The sequence below is a fragment of the Marmota marmota genome, unplaced genomic scaffold (assembly GCF_001458135.2).
Source record: "Marmota marmota marmota unplaced genomic scaffold, marMar, whole genome shotgun sequence".
Taxonomy (NCBI): Eukaryota; Metazoa; Chordata; class Mammalia; order Rodentia; family Sciuridae; genus Marmota; species Marmota marmota.
This window is the reverse complement of record NW_026000136.1, coordinates 1,962,619-1,982,115: the sequence shown is the minus strand read 5'-3', so window position 1 is coordinate 1,982,115 and position 19,497 is coordinate 1,962,619. Positions and strand designations below refer to the sequence as shown.

Genomic DNA, 19,497 nt, shown 5'->3' with positions numbered 1-19,497 from the left:
GCTTGTTAAAATGAGGTGGACAAACTATATTTAAAAATCAATAAAATATGCCATACTGCATGTGAAAGCACTCTGCTACATAACCCTCAGTAGTCATATTCACTCAGGAGAGGGAAACGGAGTTGTCAAGATTAAATACCAGGGCTGGTGTTGTGACTAAGTGGCGGCGCGCTTGCCTAGCATGTGTGAGGCCTGGGTTCAGTTCTCAGCACCACATACAAATATGTAAAATTAAGGTCCAGATATAACTAAAAAAAGGTTGAATGCCAGTGGGGAAGCACCAGCCACACTAGGTGAGGAGAAAGCTGCGAAGGTAGAGAAAGGGCCCTCTTGCTCTTTACTCATTGAAAGTTGGCTTCCAGGGTCTCATGCTCCTCGAGTCATTCACAAGGTGCCTGGCTAGGAGATCCTTATTCTCAGTCACAGTTGATTTGCCTCCAGATTGGCCTTGAGAGGAGCCATCGCGTCTCTCCTCTCTGTGGACTTTGTTGACTTACAGCTGCAGGCTCTCAGTACCCATGGCCAACTGTGTTGCTCCTGAGCATAGACTTCAACAGGGCTGAGCCCACCAGTGACCTTGAAGTTTCAGTATTGCTTTTACAAGTGAACCTTTGGATATTGAAAAAGAAAAAAAGTCCTGTTTACAGTTCATTTTAGACTTCTCTGATACAAAGGTTATTTTATTCTCAAGAATATGTTTTGCTCACTTAGGAATTTGGGTTCATTTCCATAGTTTCACCTAAAAAATGGTGACATCGTTAACCTGCCTCTGCCTTCTGTTTGGTGCAGTAGCCATAGATGATAATTCCAAGGAAAAATTTATTTCTTCGTAAAACACCAGCAGCTGAGTGAACAGTTTGCTCAGAAAAGGTTCAGAATTATCCTAGTTGAATGTTTTCCAGGAGAACTAAGTCCTTTCTAAAAATAAGACGTAAAAATCTTTATGCTCTAAGTTGGGATGGGCCAGATAGTAAAATATTTTAGGCTTTGTGGTTCAGTATCCATTACATATTCTTTTTGCTTGTTTGTTTTTAAAGCAGACCCTTAGAGATGTAAAACTCTTGACTTAGCTAGAGGTCCCTCCATGTAGCAACTGGACACAGACTGTAGTGTGCAGACACCGTTCTGTTAGAAGCCCTTATCATGGCCCAGGCTCCTTAAAAAAGTGGCTGATTCTAGGGCCAGTGTAGGAAAATACAAGAGGAACCTAGAGCTTGCTGTAGTGCCAGAAAGTGAAGTGCTGTTGGATTCAAAAGAACTGGATGGGGCACTACCTAAGGAGCCAGCAGTCAACTTGAAAGAACCTCCAGTGGCCAATGCTGGAGCAGCTTGAGCCACAAAATAAATAATGGTAATATTGGATTGTAACCCCAAGGACAAACATCCAGGAGTAAAAAGCTGTATAAGTGATGGGATAAAATAAATACATGGAGGAGAAAGTACAAGTGTTCCTTACAGAAGGGTTTTAAATAACAAATGTAGAAGGAATGAAGGACCTAGAAAATCTGCATTAAAACATCTTGGTATCAATCACTGCAGGCAAGATGTGCAGGTGAATGAGAAAGTGGGTATGCAAAACCTTAAGGAGAAGCAGAGTATTTACATAACAAAGTATCTCCCCTCAAGTACCTATTTATTAGTAGCTGTAGTATTTTTAAACATTTTTTTAGTTGTAGATGGACACAATACCTTTATTTAATTTATTTATTTTATATGGTGCTGAGGATCCAACCCAGTGCCTCATATGTGCTAGGTGAGCGCTCTACCACTGAGCTATAATCCCAGCCCTGCTGTAGTTTTTTTGACATGTCTGCAAACTCTTCAGGAGTCCTCCCTCCACAAAGTCTAGCTTACTTTCCTTCTCTGTGGGTATGCACTTGACTTTGGGACCTGCTTGTAAGGCAGAGAGTCTGCCAAGAGAAGACTGTATGTTGGAGAGACTACCTGGCCACATGGTCAAATTTCAGCACACTAGGAACAAGTTATGTGCCCCCGATGTGATGCAAGAACAAAGTCATCTCACCCCTGTGGTGTTCTAGGTTCTTCCCAAATACTGTAAACTTTCTCTAATCCTGGGAAAACATCAGACCACCCAAGTTGAGGAATATTCTGCAGAATAACTGACCAGTGCTGTTCAGAAGTATCAAAGTTATGGGACACATGGAAAGACTGAGAAAATCAGAGATAGGAGGAGACTAGGGGGCATGTAGGTTAAACGCAGTGTTAGTATTCTTTATTGAACCCTGGAATTAAAAAAAAGACTTTAGTGGAGAAAATTGTAAAATCCAAATAAAGTTTGAAGCTCCATTAATAGTGTTATGCCAATGTTTTTTTTTCCTAGTTTTGATGAATATACCACAGAAATGTAAGATTTGAGCATTAGTGGAAACTGGGCAAAGGGTATGTGGGAACTCTGAATTCTCTCTACAATTCTTCTCTAAATCTAAGATTATTGTAAAATAAAGTTTAAGAAAAAAAATTCTATTCTGGATCGACCATCAGCTTTATCATAAGCAATTAAGCATATCTTATTAACCCTTGGTCCCTTTTATATCTAGAAGAAAGTATCAGTAGTTAAGATTGGTTTTGGAATGTATATGTTTTTAATGTTATTTTTTTTTTCTCTCTCTCTCTAGGGGAGGCACCTACTACAGAAGTTCCTGTATCGTTTGTAATCCTGTCTGTGTGCAGCTTAATGATATTAATAGTGTTAATAGCAAACTGTGTTTCCTGCTGTAAGGACCCAGAAATAGACTTTAAGGTGAGCACAGATGCAGAAACCTATAGTCATCTTCGGATATGTTTACAGTAGAGTGGCTATGCACCAGTGTTCTGGGAGCAGGTCTCAGCAGACTTTTTTTGTAAGGGCCAGGTATTAAATCTTGTGGGCCATAAAGTCTCTGTTAACAGCGCCCTAAACCTCAGCCCTACAGTCGTAGTGCTACATTAACCAAAGAACTATGTTAACAAATGGTCTTGGCTTTGTGCCAGTAAAACTAGATTTACAAAAACTGGCAGTTTGGATATGGCCCTTGGCCTTAGTTTGGCAACCCTGCCTTGGAGCATCTTTGATAATAAGCACAGGGTGTGGTGAGTTTAAGTTTTTGCTAGGTGGGAATAAAGCATCAGGATTGAACTTACTTGCTATAAGGTCTATGTGTAAGAACAAACTGGTTTGGGTTTTGGGTTTTTCCTAAACTTTTGTAGGCTGGTGAATTTGTGGTCATTAGATCACAAAGGGATCCCCCCAGCGTTTTGTGTGTGAGGAAGAGTATTGAAGCCTCAGGTTTGCCTTGAAACCTTGAGTTCCCCAAAGAGGGGGAGAATGCTACTCACTATAAAATCCTGGCCCAGAGAGGAATGACAGAGAGGGGCTGATGTAGCAGCAGGTGGATGGGATCTACCAGAAAACAATCTGGGAACTCCTGCTTCAGAGCTTGCTGCATGCCTGCTAGTGTGTATTAGTGTTCCAAAAATATTAGTTAAGAAGGAGTACATGGGGAACGTAAATAGGGAGTGCATGCACCCAGAGAAAACGCACCTCAATGTGTTGCCCTCTGACTGCACTGTCCTGAAGGCCACTGGTTCAAATTGGAAAACAAAAGTTTTCTTCTCACCCAAACCTTTTCAATGGGCATGGGACCTGATTTCTATAGCCTCCTAATTGTTTTATTGTGTGGTCTCTATTCTGGAGTCTGCCCGCAGCTCTAAAGACTTAAGAAGGTGTGCTGTCTCTGGACCCAACACTGCATTACGCACAGAAGGCCAAGAGCAAGGGAAGGCTGCAGGAGACTCACCCAGCATGGGCCACTGTCTGTGGAAAAGTTGGCCTGCCTGGGCCTGTGAGGCTTTATTCACAGCACCAGCCCCTGGGCTATCACATCACTGTCGACATTTCTGTGGGGACTTAATGACATCCCAGTAGGGGGCGCACATTTGTGGACAGAGAATCTGTGTCCCCTCATGGTCAATTTTGCTGACGGACTTTGCACAGAAACCTGGCCATTTCAGGACAAAGATAAAGTCTGATCAGTGTTGCCGATAGTGAAGTCAGGTCTCACATTTCGTGATATCTTATTCTTGCCTCAGCAATTCTTGCCTGTTTTGAATGTCAGTATTGAATGAAGGAGTTTATTGTGATGCTACCTCAAGGCTGGGATTCTTTATTGCTATCCAGCAAGCTGGGGTGATTCTGATGCAGGGGTCACAGTGCTCTGGGGCCTGTGTGACTAAATAAGAATATTGCTGGGCTGGGGCTGGGGCTCAGCAGCAGAGCGCTTGCCTAGCATGCATTAGGCACCAGGTTTGATCCTTAGCACCAAATACAAAAGTAAACAAATAAAATAAAGGCATGCTATCCAAAAAAAAAGAATATTGCCATCTCTTTCCTTTGGATATAGGGCTCTGCAATTTTAGAACTCAGTGGTCCCAGAGAAGTCCCTTTACACACCAGGAAGCTACAGTCTGGAAAAGTGATTTGCCTAAGTTCATCCAGACAGCCACTGGCATAACTGTAAGAGATACCCATTACCCAGGCTTATGTCATTTTTTTCAATTACTGTTATACTGTATCACCTCTCTGAATTTTTAGAATCATCTACTGGTATATTTACTGGTTATGTCATGTTGCTGCCACATTTTGAGTGGCATTATTTTTAAGATAAAGCGTGATGGACAAAGTCCTTTTAATGAAAAACCCTTTAGGAATGTCCAAAAGAAAAACTGAACAATCTCTTTATTCAGATATGTCCTCACATATTGAACTTGAGTATCACATTTTTCCTGCTCCCTCCTCCCATATAAATAACCATAATGTCCTTTAATGCATTCAAGCACATAGATGACATATATGAGAATAAAGTCTTCTCACATGTATGTGAAAACGGAAATCTAACATTATAATTTTTTGTTTCTTTCTTGTATTGGGGGGCTAAAGGAAGGTGGTAGAAGAAGAAAAGGATGTTGGCAGAAAAATGGGTCTTGTCCACTGATCTCTTCTCAGCTTCAGTGTGGTGCCTGAGGAAGGGGGTACTTTGTAATTATCTGAATCAGTGAACCACTTGACAGTCTTCTCTGTTTGTGTTAAATTAACCTGGATCCCAAGGTGTGCTCAGTTCACAGGAATGAGGATAGGAGGATGGGGAGAATTTCTGCCCAATAGAGCCATTTAAAAGGTTCCCACAGCCTGATTGGGACCTCCTCAATTTTCAAGTCATTGTCTTTGGAGTACTGGGTTCTCTTGTAAGCTAGGCGCACTTAGGTGCCGCACAGTGTCATACTGGTCTTTGTGATTCGTGTGCTCTGGTTTTTCTGCCCAGTGTAGCAGTTTTTTCCATCATTACTTTCTTGGAGAAATAGGACTTACTTAAAAATATCTTTTCTGGTTGTTTAACTGTCTTTATTTTAATAGAAATCAAAGTGTAATTAAAAATGCATACAATATTAAAAATAAAAATTTGTTTTGATTCAGTATGCAAATATATTTGTGAAAGTGAATGATAACTTTAGAAGAATTGTCTAAACTCTAATAATTTATAAGCAAACTTTTGATCTTGGGAGAGTATTTCCATGTTAAGTTCCATGGCCATTTTAGAAAATTTTGCATTTAACTTCAAACTATCAATTTTAAAAGTTACATAAAATATGTGTGATTTATTTTCAAATTTTATTTTGCTTTTTGGAGTTGGAGAGCATAATTGCATATGCTTTTCACTTGAGGTAAGTAAGAACTGGGGGAATTTTGACAGCATATTACAAGTAAATTGAAGCAAGAGTCATATCTTAAATGTTAGCCAGTGGTTTTTAATACTGGTTCTTTCTGATTTTAGGAATTTGAAGATAATTTTGATGATGAGATCGATTTCACACCACCAGCAGAAGACACCCCTTCTGTCCAGTCCCCAGCAGAGGTCTTCACACTTTCAGTACCAAATATTTCACTTCCAGCTCCATCACAGTTCCAGCCTTCTGTGGGTAAGACCTTATCTAATGTTAGATTTCCACGCATTGTTTCTGAGCAGTGACAGTAGGAGCCTTGCTGCTATCGTGCAGTATTGGGCAGCCCACTTCCTCCTTTGCCTATGTGTTTCTCTTCCTTCTGCTCCCCACTGTTCCGGTGCTCGGGCTTATTTTATTCCAGCAAAAGCTGTTGCTTCCAGGCTAAGGCAAGAAGATTGTGAGTTCAAAGCCAGCCTCAGTAGCTTAGCAAGGCCCTAAGCAACCCAGTGAGATCCTATCTCTAAATAAAATATATATGGGCTGGGGGAGCTGGGGATGTGTCTTAATGGTTAAGCACCCCTGGGTTCAATCTGTAGCACCCACACACACACACACAAAAAAAACACAAAACTTGTTTCCTTTATGGACCCTGGGTCTGATAAAAGAATAAAACTTGTCTCCCAGATGCACTGAAATTACATACTGGGATTGAGCTCCTCAGCTGTCTTTCAGTAGGCTGGTTTCTCTATAGACTCTGGACATTCCTGTCTTCTACTAGAACATTCTGCTCTAGGGAGGAGAGCATATACAGTTCTGTTAATCAGATGGCTTTTTATTCACTTTTTAAGATAGAGTTTGATTAGATGTTAGTTGATCTCTTGAATGCATTAAAGGACACTATTGCTATTTGTATAGCAGGTAGAGGGTTTAAGAAGTCAGGTTTTCCAAGACTGCTAAAAGAAGGCTGTTTAAGGTTTCATAGGTGCCAAATTTGCCATTTGTGGTACCACATGCACTGTGGGTTGTATTTTAGGGCAGTACAAACCCAAGTTGATTATACTTCGTCAGCATGCATGACTCAAAGAAAAAGTAAGGTTAAAATATAATATACCAGTATAGTTCATATAAGGTATTGTAAAGTAAGGTATATTTAATATTTTTGTGTTGCAATATTAAAAAATGACACATAGTACTTAGCTTTAACGTCTATAAATAATACTCTTACCACAACAAAAAATAGTTTAGTTTGAAAGGAGTCCAACATATTCTTGATAACTTAAGTATACTCATTGTTAAACTGGAATGCTTTATTGTAGTTTATTTGATAATTTTCTTTTCTTCATGTGTAAAGAAAGCCCTGAGAGACTGGGGCTTTTATAGGACTATAATTTAACCCTCAATTAATTTCAGTTGAATCCTAACTCAGATCAGCATCAGTAGAAAAGAGACCCAGACCGTAGAAGGCGTAGGGGTGAAGCTGATCTTGAAGATAGCTGGAACCAGGACCTTGAGCTCCATGGGCATTTTACAGTCAACTGCTCATTTTCTCTTCCCTTTCTCATTTTCTTAAAATGTCAGTTCAGTCTCTCAGATGGCATCTCTCTTCAGTAGGGAGCATGACTGCTGGCCGCTCCATGTTCATATCTTTGTAGTTTTGCAGTGAGGGAGGAAAGGACCTTCTCTCTCCTTGGACCAGAAAGAAAAACCTCCCAGAGGTGTTCTGGCTTTGGTTTACCTTCACCACACCACAGACTGACGTGGCGTGAGCTGGGCCACCGTCCTCCTGTCGGATATATATGCCCCTTTCTGTTCTGCTGAATTCCTCCACTCTAAAATCCCCCTTAATAGGAAGAAATCATTGTAAGTTTCTCTATTTAGAATACTTTCAGAGTATTTTTATCATTTTGGGATATAAGAGGCTTTCCAAGTATAGCAGTAAATCTGGAAGCCATAAAAAAAATAGCCAGATCTGATTCATAAAATTAAATATTCTGTGTGGGAAAAAAAAGAGTGTAACCTATTTAACATAGTAGCAAAAATATTTGTAAACTACAAAAAGGATGAAAAATTGTAACATATTAATAGTTCAGAGGCCGTGTGTGGTGGCACAGGCCTGTAACCCCAGTGACTCAGGAGGCTGAGGCAGGAAGATCAAAAGTTCAAGGCCAGCCTCAGCAACACAGCAAGGCTCTGTCTCAAAATAAAAGTAAAATAAGATGAGTAATGTTGCTCAGTGGAAGAGCGCCCCTGGGTTCAATCATCAGTATTACAAAAAAAAAGTTCTCACGAGTATAAGAAAAAGAGTAATGTGAAAAAATTAAGATAAGGACATGAAAGAAGAAACTCAAGGGAAGAAATTCAAATGGCCAAAAGGCAAAAGAGCTTTACTAGTAACTGAAGAAACGCAAACTTCAAGTAAGATGAGGAAAAGAAGTGGCAATAGGTCACGATTGGGAGTGTGTGTGTGTGTGTGTGTGTGTGTGTGTAAACGGGAAGTCTCTTCCACTTGCTGTTAGTGGAGCTGTAAAGTGGGGAGAAACCCTCCCCAGAGGGGCATCTGGCAGTTGGCATCAGTCCCCAGCACCACACACACAGATGTAAAATGTGTTTGCTCTTGATCCAGCACTTTAACTTTTAATGATTTGTCTTTAGGAACGAATTAAGTATACAAAGGTGTGCAAAGGGATTTATTGCAGCATTGTTTGGCAATACAAAATGGAAAATGTTTAAATAGCAATCTGTAACTTGCTAAATTACAGTATAGGCAAATAGTGAAGTATTTCATATCCCTGTAAAAGGCTGAAGATAAGCTGTATTTAACTATGAAAGATACTTATGATTATATGTAAAAAAAAAAGCTGTGCCACATATTCACAAGCAAGTTCTATCCGTTGTTTCCTTTTTCTCTTTTTAAAATTTGTATTTTGAACAGACAATATGTTCACAATTCAAAAATCAAATCAAAGCATAGAAAGGTATGAGTGATGAAGAGTCACCCTCTCATATTTCAGTAAAACCTCATTTCCCACCCCTGACTTCCCCAGGTAACAACTGCTCCTCTTGGTTTCTTAGGTATCTTTCTAGGGTTTCCAGATGAAAACCCCTCCCTTCCATTTTAAAATTTGTTTTAATTTTTTAGAAGATTTTATTTTTGTACAGCAGTTTTAGGTTCACAGCAAAATGGAGAAGAAGGCCCAGAGATTTCCATACACTCTCCATCCCTCACATGTGTAGGAAGTTCCCTCTTTTACTCAACGTTGCCATGGTAGATATATTGCTTGGTATTGTGCTTTTTTCCATTTACCAGTTGTTCTTAGAGATACTTCCATATCAATAAAGATAACATATTTATTCTTGCCTATATATTATACTATTTGAATTATATAATCTTAGCACAGTCTCCTATTGATATTTGGATTATTTCTAATCTTTTCCTATTAAAAACAAAGCTGGTACCTAGGTTGTTGTGCAGGTGCATTTGTAGAATACGTTTTTAGAACTGGGTCAAAATAATGTATGTGTTCCGTTTTGATGGCTCTTGCCAACTTACCCTCCACAGGAGTTGTACCAGTTTCTGTTCCTGCCAGCTGGGTGTCAGTATATAGCTTTTGAAGCTAAGTTGGTATCCCTTCAAACTAGATTGTTACGAATTTAGGATAACTGTAATCCCCATGGTAACCACAAAAAAGTTCACAGGAAAGGAAACCCAAAAGGTTACTCTAAGAAAGAAAAATCAATCACATACATACACAAAAAAATTATATATTGATGAACTGATGTTAAGTTGGCTTAGCAATCTTTTTTAGAAGCCAAAATTTAATAGTCTTGGACTCAGTGTCTTAAAAAAGAGATAATGTTTTAAGGTTTTAGTTTGACATTAAGCCTATAACCTGTCTTGAGTTGATTTTTGAGTATGGGGAAAGCAAGTTTTCCTTGTGGATTACTGTTTTTTTTCCTCCCAACTTCATTCACTTGCTGGTCCTGACTTTCCTCTCTGCTTACATGTGTGGCTCTATTTTAGGCCTTCTGCTCTCTTTTTACTTAATCAGTCTGTTCCTTTGTCTCAGTACCAGTGTCTTAACTATGATAGCTTCATAATAACATACGATCTGCACATATTTTCTCAATGCCTATAGGTTCTCTTTTCTCTCTCTCTAGGTAATGTCCTTTCATGAATAAAAGTTTTTAATTTTGATGAAATACAAATTATCCACTTTTTTTCTTTTGATGCTGTGCTTTTGGTGTCATATTTAAGAAATCATTGTCAAATCCAAGCTCATGACGATTTTCCTCTTTATCTTCAATAGTTTTAGCTCCTAAATCTTTAATCCATTTTGACTTAATTTTTATATATGGTGTAGGGTAAGGGTCTAGCTTAATTCTTGTACACGTGAATATCCAGTTGTCCCAATAACAGTGTTTGAAGACACTGTCCTTTCTCCATTGAATTTTCTTGGCACACTTTTGGAAAATCAATTTATCTTATTTGTTTGGATTTATTCTAGGCTCTTAATTATATTCCATTAATTGATATGCCTGCCCTTATGCCATTATAACATGGCTTTGATTACTGTAGCTTCTATTTTGTAGTAAGTTTTGAAATGGAGAAGTTTGAGTCCTCCAATTTTGTTTTCTTCTTTCAAGATTTTTTCTGTTATTTTGGATTCCATATGAATTTTAGAATTATCTTTTCCATTTCTACAGAATAGGCCATTGAAATTTAATAGGAATTATTATTTTGGTATACCACATTGATTCCTTTCTCATTCCCTTTTGACTATATTTATTAGATATTTTCTTAGTGAATATGATTAAGATCACGGTTCACATTCTAAATTTGTAACAATGGAGTTTAAATTGATAATCAGCTTCAATAGCATACAGAACCCCTGTTTTCGTACAGCACTTTCCTTCCCTTTACATTGTCACAAATTATAGTGTTATACATTTTATGCCTACTTCTATTTTTTAAAGCATTTGTATTTTAAATCACGTAGGAAATAAAAAGAATAGCATATCAATAGTACGATAACATTAGCTTGTGTATTTACCTACTTAGGTTTACTGAAGATCTTTATTTCTTTTTAAAGGAGCCTTTTAAACATTTGTTCTAGGTCAGGTATATGGGCAGCAAACTCCTAAACATTTATCTGAGAATATCTTTCTTTTTCTTTCTGAACTGGGGATTGAACGCAGGATCACTCTACCTCAGAGCTCCATTCCCAGACCCAGCCCATGACCTTTTTTGGAGACAAGATCTTTCTAAGTTGCTGAGGCTGGCCTTACACTTGTGATCCTCCTGTCTTGGCCTCATAAGACATGTATTACAGGCACGGGCCACTGCTACTGGCTCCTCCTCTTCTTCTTCTTCTTTTTTTTTAAAATATTTATTTATTTTTAGTTGTAGTTGGGCACAATACCTTTGTTTTTATGTAGTGCTGAGGATCGAACCCAGGGTCTCTCACGTGCTAGGTGAGCGCTCTACCGCTGAGCCACAAACCCAGCCCTCTTCTTCATGTTTGAAAGATAGTTTTGCCAAACATGCAATTCTTGGTTTGCAGATCTTTTCTTTCAGCTCTTTATCTGTGAGCCACTGCCACTGCCCTCTGGCTTCCATAGTTTCTGATGAGTAACTGTTCATCTCATTGAAGATTCTGTGCTCATGGTAAGTGGTTTCTCTCTTGCCACTTACAGAGTTCTCCATCTCTGGATAGAGTTTGATTTAATATGTCTTGGTGTGGATTTCTTTGAGTTTAATGTTACTTAGAGTTGATAGAGCTTCATGGATATGTATATTCATATCCTTTAGTAGATTTGGGGCATTTTCTACCATTGTCTTCAATTATTTTTTCTCCTTTTCTCATTCTTCTGGACTTTCATTAAGTCTATAATTGGTCCTTTTGACAGTGTTTCCACACTAGAGTTATTGGGTCATAAAACAGAACTAGGTATTTTAGAATCAGACAGAATACTAATTCAAAAATAGTGTCCGTGTTAAGACTTAAAACTGTTTTGGTTTTATCAGTTTGTTTTTACTTATTTATTTATTTTTGGTACCAGGGATTGAACTTAGGGATGCTTAATCACTGAGCCTCATCCTCAGCCCTTTTTTGTATTTTTATTTTGAGACAGGGTCTTGCTAAGTTGATTAGGGACTTGTTAAATTGCTGAGGCTGGCTTTGAACTTGCGGTCCTCCTGCCTCAGCCTCCCAAGTCACTGGGATTACAGGCATGTGCCACTGTGCCCAGCATTATTAGTTTTAAAGAGGTGTTTTATATATTTATTTCTACCTTTTTAAATAATTTTTAAATTTGTTTTAATTAATTATACATGATAGTAAATGCACTTATGCTCTTTGATAAATGAGGTATAATTTCTCATTTTTCTGATTGTACATGTTGTAGAATCACATCGGTCATGCGGTCATATATGTATATAAGGTAATAATATCTGTTTCATTCTACTATCCTTCCTATCCTCAGTAGCACAAGCATTAAATCTGTGTTAAAATTTGTACTTTATAGGTTATGTATTTAATACTTATTTTTAGTTAGATATTCATATTTTGAATGTTGTTTTCTCTACAGAAGGTTTGAAGTCTCAAGTTGCCCGCCACAGCCTAAACTACATACAGGAAATTGGAAATGGCTGGTTTGGAAAGGTACATTGTTTTTTCACTTTGATTTTTTTTTCTCCTCCTGATTATACAGTTTAGAATTTAAAGTTAATTATGAATTATATCGTGACATTCCACATTCTCCATAGACACTGTAGTGTGAATAGAGGTTGCTTAGTGAAATTGCATAGGAACGCAACCTGCAGCATTCCTGGGTATGTAACTCTTTCCAGAAGATTGTCCAACATTCAGGCTGCTATAAAAAATCCATAAACTGGGAAACTTAAAAACAAGAGAGTGCTCTCTTGGTAGCTGCCATTCTGACTGGGGTGAGATGAAATCTTAGAGTATCTGTTTTCATTTGTATTTCTCTAATTACTAAAGATGTTGAACACTTTTTCATTTATTTGTTGATCAGTTTATTTATTCTGAGAAGTATCTGTTCAGTCCTTAGCCCATTTATTGATTGGGTTGTTTGGGTTTTTTTGGTATTAAGTCTTTTGAGTTCTTTATATATCCTGGAGATTAGTGTTCTCTCTGATGTGCATGTGCTAAAAATTTGCTCCCATACTGTAGGCTCTCTCTTCACCTTAATGATTGTTTCCTTTGCTAAGAAGAAGCTCTTTAGTTTAAATCTCTCCCATTTATTGATTGGCTCTCTCTTCACCTCAATGATTGTTTCCTTTGCTAAGAAGAAGCTCTTTAGTTTAAATCTCTCCCATTTATTGATTCTTGATTTCATTTCTTGTGCTTTAAGAGTCTTATTAAGGAAGTTGGAGCCTAATCCAATATGATGAAGATTTGGGCCTACTTTTTCTTCTGTTAGGCGCAGGGTATCTGGTCGAATTCCTAGGTCCTTGATCCACTTTGAGTTGAGTTTTGTGCATGGTGAGAGATAAAGGTTTGGGCTGGGGATGTGGCTCAAGTGGTAGCGCGCTCGCCTGGCATGCGTGCGGCCCGGGTTCGATCCTCAGCACCACATACAAACAAAGATGTTGTGTCTGCCGAAAACTAAAAAATAAATAAATAAATAAATATTAAAAAAGAGAGATATAAAGGTTTAATTTCATTTTGCCACATATGGATTTCCAGTTTTCCCTGCACCATTTGTTGAAGAGGCTGTCTTTTATATATCTCCACTATATGTTTTTGGAACCTTTATCTAGTATGAGGTAACTATATTCATGTGGGTCAGTCTGTGTCTTCTGTACTATTGGTCTACATGTCTATTTTGGTGCCAATACTATGCTGTGTTTGTTACTATTGCTCTATAGTGTAGTTGAAGGTCTGGTGTTATGATGTTTCCTGCTTCATTTCTTTTCTTTTCTTTTTCTTTCTTTTTTTTTTTTTTTTGCTAAGGATTGCTTTGGCTGTTCTTGGTCTCTTATTTTTCCAAATTAATTTCAAAAATTGCTTTTTCTAGTTCTATGAAGAATGTTATTGGGGTTTTAATAGGAATTGCATTAAATCTGTTCAACAGTTTTGGTAGTATGGCCGTTTTGACAACTCTGCCTATCCAAGAGCAGGGAGATGTTCCATTATCTAAGTTCTTCAATTTCCTTCTTTAGTGTTCTGTAGTTTTCATTGTAGACGTCTTTCACCTCTTTTGTTAGATTGATTCCCATGCGTTTTATATTTTTTGAGGCTATTTTGAATGGAGTAGTTGAAATTGATATTGTATGATATGCTGCTTATACATTCATTAACTATTTTTTAAAATATTTTTTAGATGTAGATGGACACAATACCTTTATTTTTATTTGCTGCTGAGGATCGAACCCAGTGCCTCACACGTGCAAGGTTGTGCCTCCATTGAGCCACAACCCCATCCCTGCATTAACTATTTAAAACAAAGAATATGACTTATTTAATTATCAGAATTTCCCATTCTCATCACTTTTCTGCCCTTATATTCCTGATAAACACATTGAGCTCTGTTCAAGATATTACTGTTTCCAGGACATTAAAATTAATATATTTTATAAAGATTAAAAACTCTTTTAAAGGAAGTCATTTAGTTTTGGTCATTTTTTAGAAATAATAAAAACCTTTACTCCTTCAGTTTAAAATGGCAAAATATGGATTTTTGAATGCCTCTGCACTGACTTGTGTTATATTTAATATTTCTCTTATAGCTAGTTCTTATATAAAGTAGCTCATTCTTACCTTGTATTCTGATAATTTCAGTGGAGTGTTTTTTATGTGTGTTTCGATTGAAGCTTTGGTACAAGAGAAGGGCCTGGTATTATTAGAATACCGTGGATTTTTTAAGTTTCAGTGCAGTGATTGTACGTTGGCTGGCTGTCAGTTAACTTCCTCATGTTTGTAGCAGGCTAAATAACAATCTAGTTGAAAGTGTTTTGAGAAACATTTGAGTTGTGTTTGATTTGAACTTATAAATTGCTCTTCTGTAATGTCATGGTTTGTTTTCATAAAAATACAAATGAATTTTTAAATATACAGAAAAGAAATATGTGTAAAATATGTGAATGTTGATAATTTCTAATGAATAGTTTAAATTGCTCCCCCCCTTTTTTTACACAATACCTTTATTTTATTTATTTGTTTTTATGTGGTGCTGAGATTCGAACCCAGGGCCTCACACATTCAAGGCAAACACACTACTAACTGAGCTACGACCCCAGCCCCTAAACTGGCCCTTTTATTGAAGAAAAATTCTTTAAGTTTTCTAAGCTTTTGTGAGGTGGTATGTAAAGTAGTAGAAGGCCATCTAGTCGTTGCTTAATTTATTTTCTTGTTTTGCATTTCATGGTAAATGAGGTATTCTTTCTTACCATTTTGATGAAAATAACAAAAAAAAACCAAACTTGTTCTTTGGTTTTAGGTTCTTCTTGGAGAGATTTACACAGGTACCAGTGTGGCAAGAGTAATAGTGAAGGAGCTAAAAGCAAGTGCAAGCCCAAAGGAACAAGATGTTTTTTTGAAAAATGGAGAACCTTACTAGTAAGTAAGGCTTAACATTTGTTCTGTAAACAGTCTGTGGTCTTTTGAAAATCAAGTGTTTAGCCAGGCACAGTGGCACACTCCTGTAATCCCAGATACTCAGGGGGCTGGGGCATGAGCATCACGAGTTGAAGACCAGCCTCAGCAACTTAGTGAGACGATGTCTCAAAACATAATAAAAAGGGCTGGGGGTGTAGTCCAGTGGTAGTGTGCCCTGGGTTCAATCCCCAGTACCCCCTGCGCTCTACCCCAGCCCACACAAAATCAAGTGTTTAAAACTGCTTTGAGGTTTCTGCATGCATGCATGTTTAAATAAGACTCTAAGACATCAGAGTCTCACAAAACCTCAGTTGTCTACATTTCAGTTGAAAATCATTTATTCATTCTAAGAACCAAGGGAACTCAACTTGAATAAGAGAAGGCAGAGACACCAACACTGAGGTGATAGAGTGGCAAGAATTATCTGGCAAGGACTTTAAAGCAATCATTGCAATCATTATAGAAACGCTTCAGGGAACAAAAAAGTCAGAGTCTCAGCAAAGAAATGAAGACATAAAGGAGACCTCAGTGGAAATTATAGAACTGAAAAATATAGCTGAAATTTAAAACTCAGTGAATGATCTCAGCAGCAGAATAGGGAGGACAGAGGAAACAATCAGTGAAGCTGAAGATAATAAGCATTGCCCAATTTGGACAACAGAAAGAAAATAGACTTAAAAAAAAATCAAGCCTCAGGGACACAGAGAACTATAACAACAACAACAACAACAAAAAATTAACATTCATGTCATAGATGTCCCAGAATGAAAAGAGATGGGGCTGAAAAGGTATTCAAAGAAATAATAGCTCAGAATTCCCCAGATTTGGAAAAGACAAAATCTATAGATTCAAGAGCAAGTCCCAAACAGGATAAACACAAACTTTTTAAAAACTAAAGACAGAAGCTCTTGAAAGTAGGAGAGAGAAGTTGCACTTTACTGAGAGAGGAAAAGCAGTTTGAATGACACGGACCTCCTTGGAAATCCTGGAGGGCAGAAGGAAACAGGGTGGCATTTTTCAAGTACTGAAAGAAAGAACTGTGAAATTATATGTCCAGAGAAAATATGTGTTAGAAATGAAGAGAATATCAGCCCATTGTCAAACAAAGGAAAGCTAAAAGAGATTATTAGCAACAAACTTACCCTAAAAGAAAGCAAAAGAAATTTTTCTCAACAGAAAAGAAATAATTAAAAAAGAACTCTCAAAACACAAGGAAGAAGGAACAACAGAATGAATAAAATTATAGCCGAACTTCCTCAACTTGATAAAGAGTCCTATAAAAATTGCTACATCTGGCATCATGATTAATGGTAAAAGACTGAAAGCTTTTTACTCCCTTGTTCAGGACCACACGTGGATATTTGCTCTTACTGCTGTTATTCATCATAGTACCAGAAACTGTAACTAACTCAGGAGAGCTGGAAAAGGAAATAAAGGCATATGGATCAGAAAGGAAAAACAAAACTGTCATTATTTGTAGATGACATGAGTTATGTAGAAAATCCCAAGGAATCTACACAACAAAGCTCTCCCAGAACTAAGTTGCAGGATATAAGATCAACATAAAAAAATCATTTGGGGACTCGGATGTAGGTCAGTGAGAGAGTTCTTGTCTAGCATGCTTCAGGCTCTGAGTTTAATCCTATGCACTGTTAAAACAGCTTTAAAAGTCAATTTTGTTTCTATAAACTAGCAATGAACATGGGAAAACCAAAATCAGGTGTGGTGGTACACGCTTGTAATCCCAGCGACTTGTGAGGATCCCAAGTTGAGGGCCAGCTTCAACAATTTAGCAAGACCCTGACTTAAAATGAAAATAAAAAAAGGGTTGGGGATGTAGCTCATTGGTAAAGTGCCCCTGTGTTCAATCCCTATTACCAATAATAATAATAATATCAAAAATAACATTCACACTTGCACAAAAATAAATGCCTGGGTACATGTGTAGGACTTCTGTGTTGAAAACTACAAAGAGCTGATGAAAGAATTCAAAGATCTAAATAAACGGAGAAACAGACCACGTTAATGGATTGGAAGACTCAATGTAGTGAAGTTCTTCACAAACTGATATATAAGTTATTGCATTTTCTATCAAAATCCCAGTAAGATTTTTAAAACACATATTTATTATAAGGTTAACTATAAGGTTATTATATGCTCACTTCAGCAGCATATATACTAAAAATTGAAATGATTCAGAGAAGAGTAGCATGGCCCCAGGTACAAGGATGACAGGAGCGGGGCGCAGTGGTGCACGCCTGTAATCCCAGTGGCTCGGGAGGCTGAGACAGGAGGATCTCGAGTTCAAAGCCAGCCTCAGCAAAAGCGAGGCGCTTAAGCAACTCAGTGAGACCCTATCTCTAAATAAAATACAAAATAGGGCTGGGGGTGTGATGTGGCTCAGTGGTCGAGTGCTCCTGAGTTCAATCCCGGGTACCAAAAAATAAATAAATAAAATAAAATTCAATAGGAAACAAAAAGTAACAACAATCCAATTAGAATAATATCAAAAGACTTTGAGAGACATTTTACCAAAGAGGTAATGTGGATAGCAAGTTACCACATGAAGACATTCAGCATCACTGGCTACTAAAGTAATTAATATCACAATGAGATATCACTTTAGAAAAGCTGAAGTGAAAATGTAGTGACAATACCAAATGCTGGGAAGATGTGGGGACACTAGACTTCATACATTGCTAGGGTGTGTATACAGTTGTCCTCAGCATCTGAGGAGATCAGTTCCAGTGCCCCCACCCCCATGGGTACCAAATTCTGAGGATGCTCATGTCCTTTACCTAAAATGAAGAGTGTTTGAATATACTGTATGCATATCCTCCTGTATATTTTGAATCATCTGTAGATGACATAATATCCAATGCTGTTCACAATTGTGGTACTGTCTTGTTTAGTATTAATGGCAATAAAAAAAGACTGTAATCTTCAATACAGATGCAGTTTTTTCCTCCAGATAATTTTAACCCTTGGCTGTGTGTGTGAAAGCATAGCCTGTGGATATGGGGGAATGTTATATACATGGAGAGGTTGATTTTTAGGAATTGATTCATGCATTTGTGAATCTGCAGTGTGGCCAGCAGATTGGAGACCCAGGAAGAGCTGATATTAGGGTTCAAGTCTCAAAGCTGTGTGCTGGCAGAATTCCTTCTTCCATGGGAGAGGGTGTTCTTTTTTCTACAAGGGTTTCAGCTAAATGGCTGAGGCCCACTCACATTATGGAGGGACCTGCTTTACTGAGAGTCCTCTGATTTAAATGATAATCTCATCCAAAAACACCTTCTCAGAAACTGTCCTGAATAATGTTTGACCAAATTATCTAGGCACTATGGCCTGGCCAAACTGACACATAAAATTAACGATCACCTTGTATAACCCAGAAGTTATACACATGGGCATTTATTCCAGAGAAATGAAAACTTAATGTCTGCCCAACAACCCTTCTGTGAGAGTTCAAAGCACCTTTATTTGTATTAGCAAAAAATTGGAAAATTGACAATATCCTTCAGTAGATGAATGGGTAAACAAACGGTGGTATATCCATACAGTGTAATACTGCTCAGCCATTGAAAGGAATGAACTGCTGATGTGTGCTGCAGCTTGGATGATCCCAAGGGGATTATGTTGAGTGAGAAAATCAGTCTCAAAAGGCCACATACTGTATGATTCCATTTACATAATACAGGCTGAACATCCCTAATCAGAAATCCAAAATGTTCCAAAATCTGAAACTTGCAGAGTACCAACCAAGTATGATGCTGCCGATGGAAAATTCCACACCTAACCATATGACAGTGGCAGGGTGTGTGTGGTGAGTGTGGAACTGTAAATGAAGCTTTGTTGAAACTTAAGTCTCACTGTGTACATGCAGATATTCCAAACTTCAAAGAAATGTGAAACATCTCTGGTCCCAGTTATTTTGGATAAAGGAGGCTCGACCTATATTTCTATAATGAGAACATTATAGAAATGGAAGACAGATAAATGGTTGCTAGGGGACAAAATGAATGTGTAGCGCAGATCTTTGTGCTGATGGACTAGTTCTGCATCTCTTTTGAGGTGGTGGTCACAAGAATGTGCACATGTGACCTGGCGTGGAGCTATGTGCACATGATGCTTCATCACAAGGCAGTTTCCTGGTTTT

The 19,497-nt window shown here is 37.9% G+C and overlaps 1 protein-coding gene and 1 non-coding gene across 2 annotated transcripts in view; both read left to right on the top strand.

Moving 5' to 3' along the window:
• Positions 1-2,637: 2,637 nt before the first annotated feature.
• The window catches only part of Lmtk2 (lemur tyrosine kinase 2), a 65,138-nt gene continuing 48,278 nt past the window's right edge, over positions 2,638-19,497 (top strand). Inside the window, exons 1-4 of the mRNA XM_015501907.2 lie at positions 2,638-2,761; positions 5,829-5,973; positions 12,307-12,380; positions 15,181-15,299. Coding sequence (XP_015357393.2) covers positions 2,696-2,761; positions 5,829-5,973; positions 12,307-12,380; positions 15,181-15,299 — 404 coding nt within the window. The 5' untranslated portion in view covers positions 2,638-2,695. The remainder of the gene's footprint in view (positions 2,762-5,828; positions 5,974-12,306; positions 12,381-15,180; positions 15,300-19,497) is intronic.
• Positions 17,493-17,603, top strand: LOC125611191. The gene has a single exon (XR_007341335.1). It is a non-coding gene; the product is annotated as a U6 spliceosomal RNA (small nuclear RNA).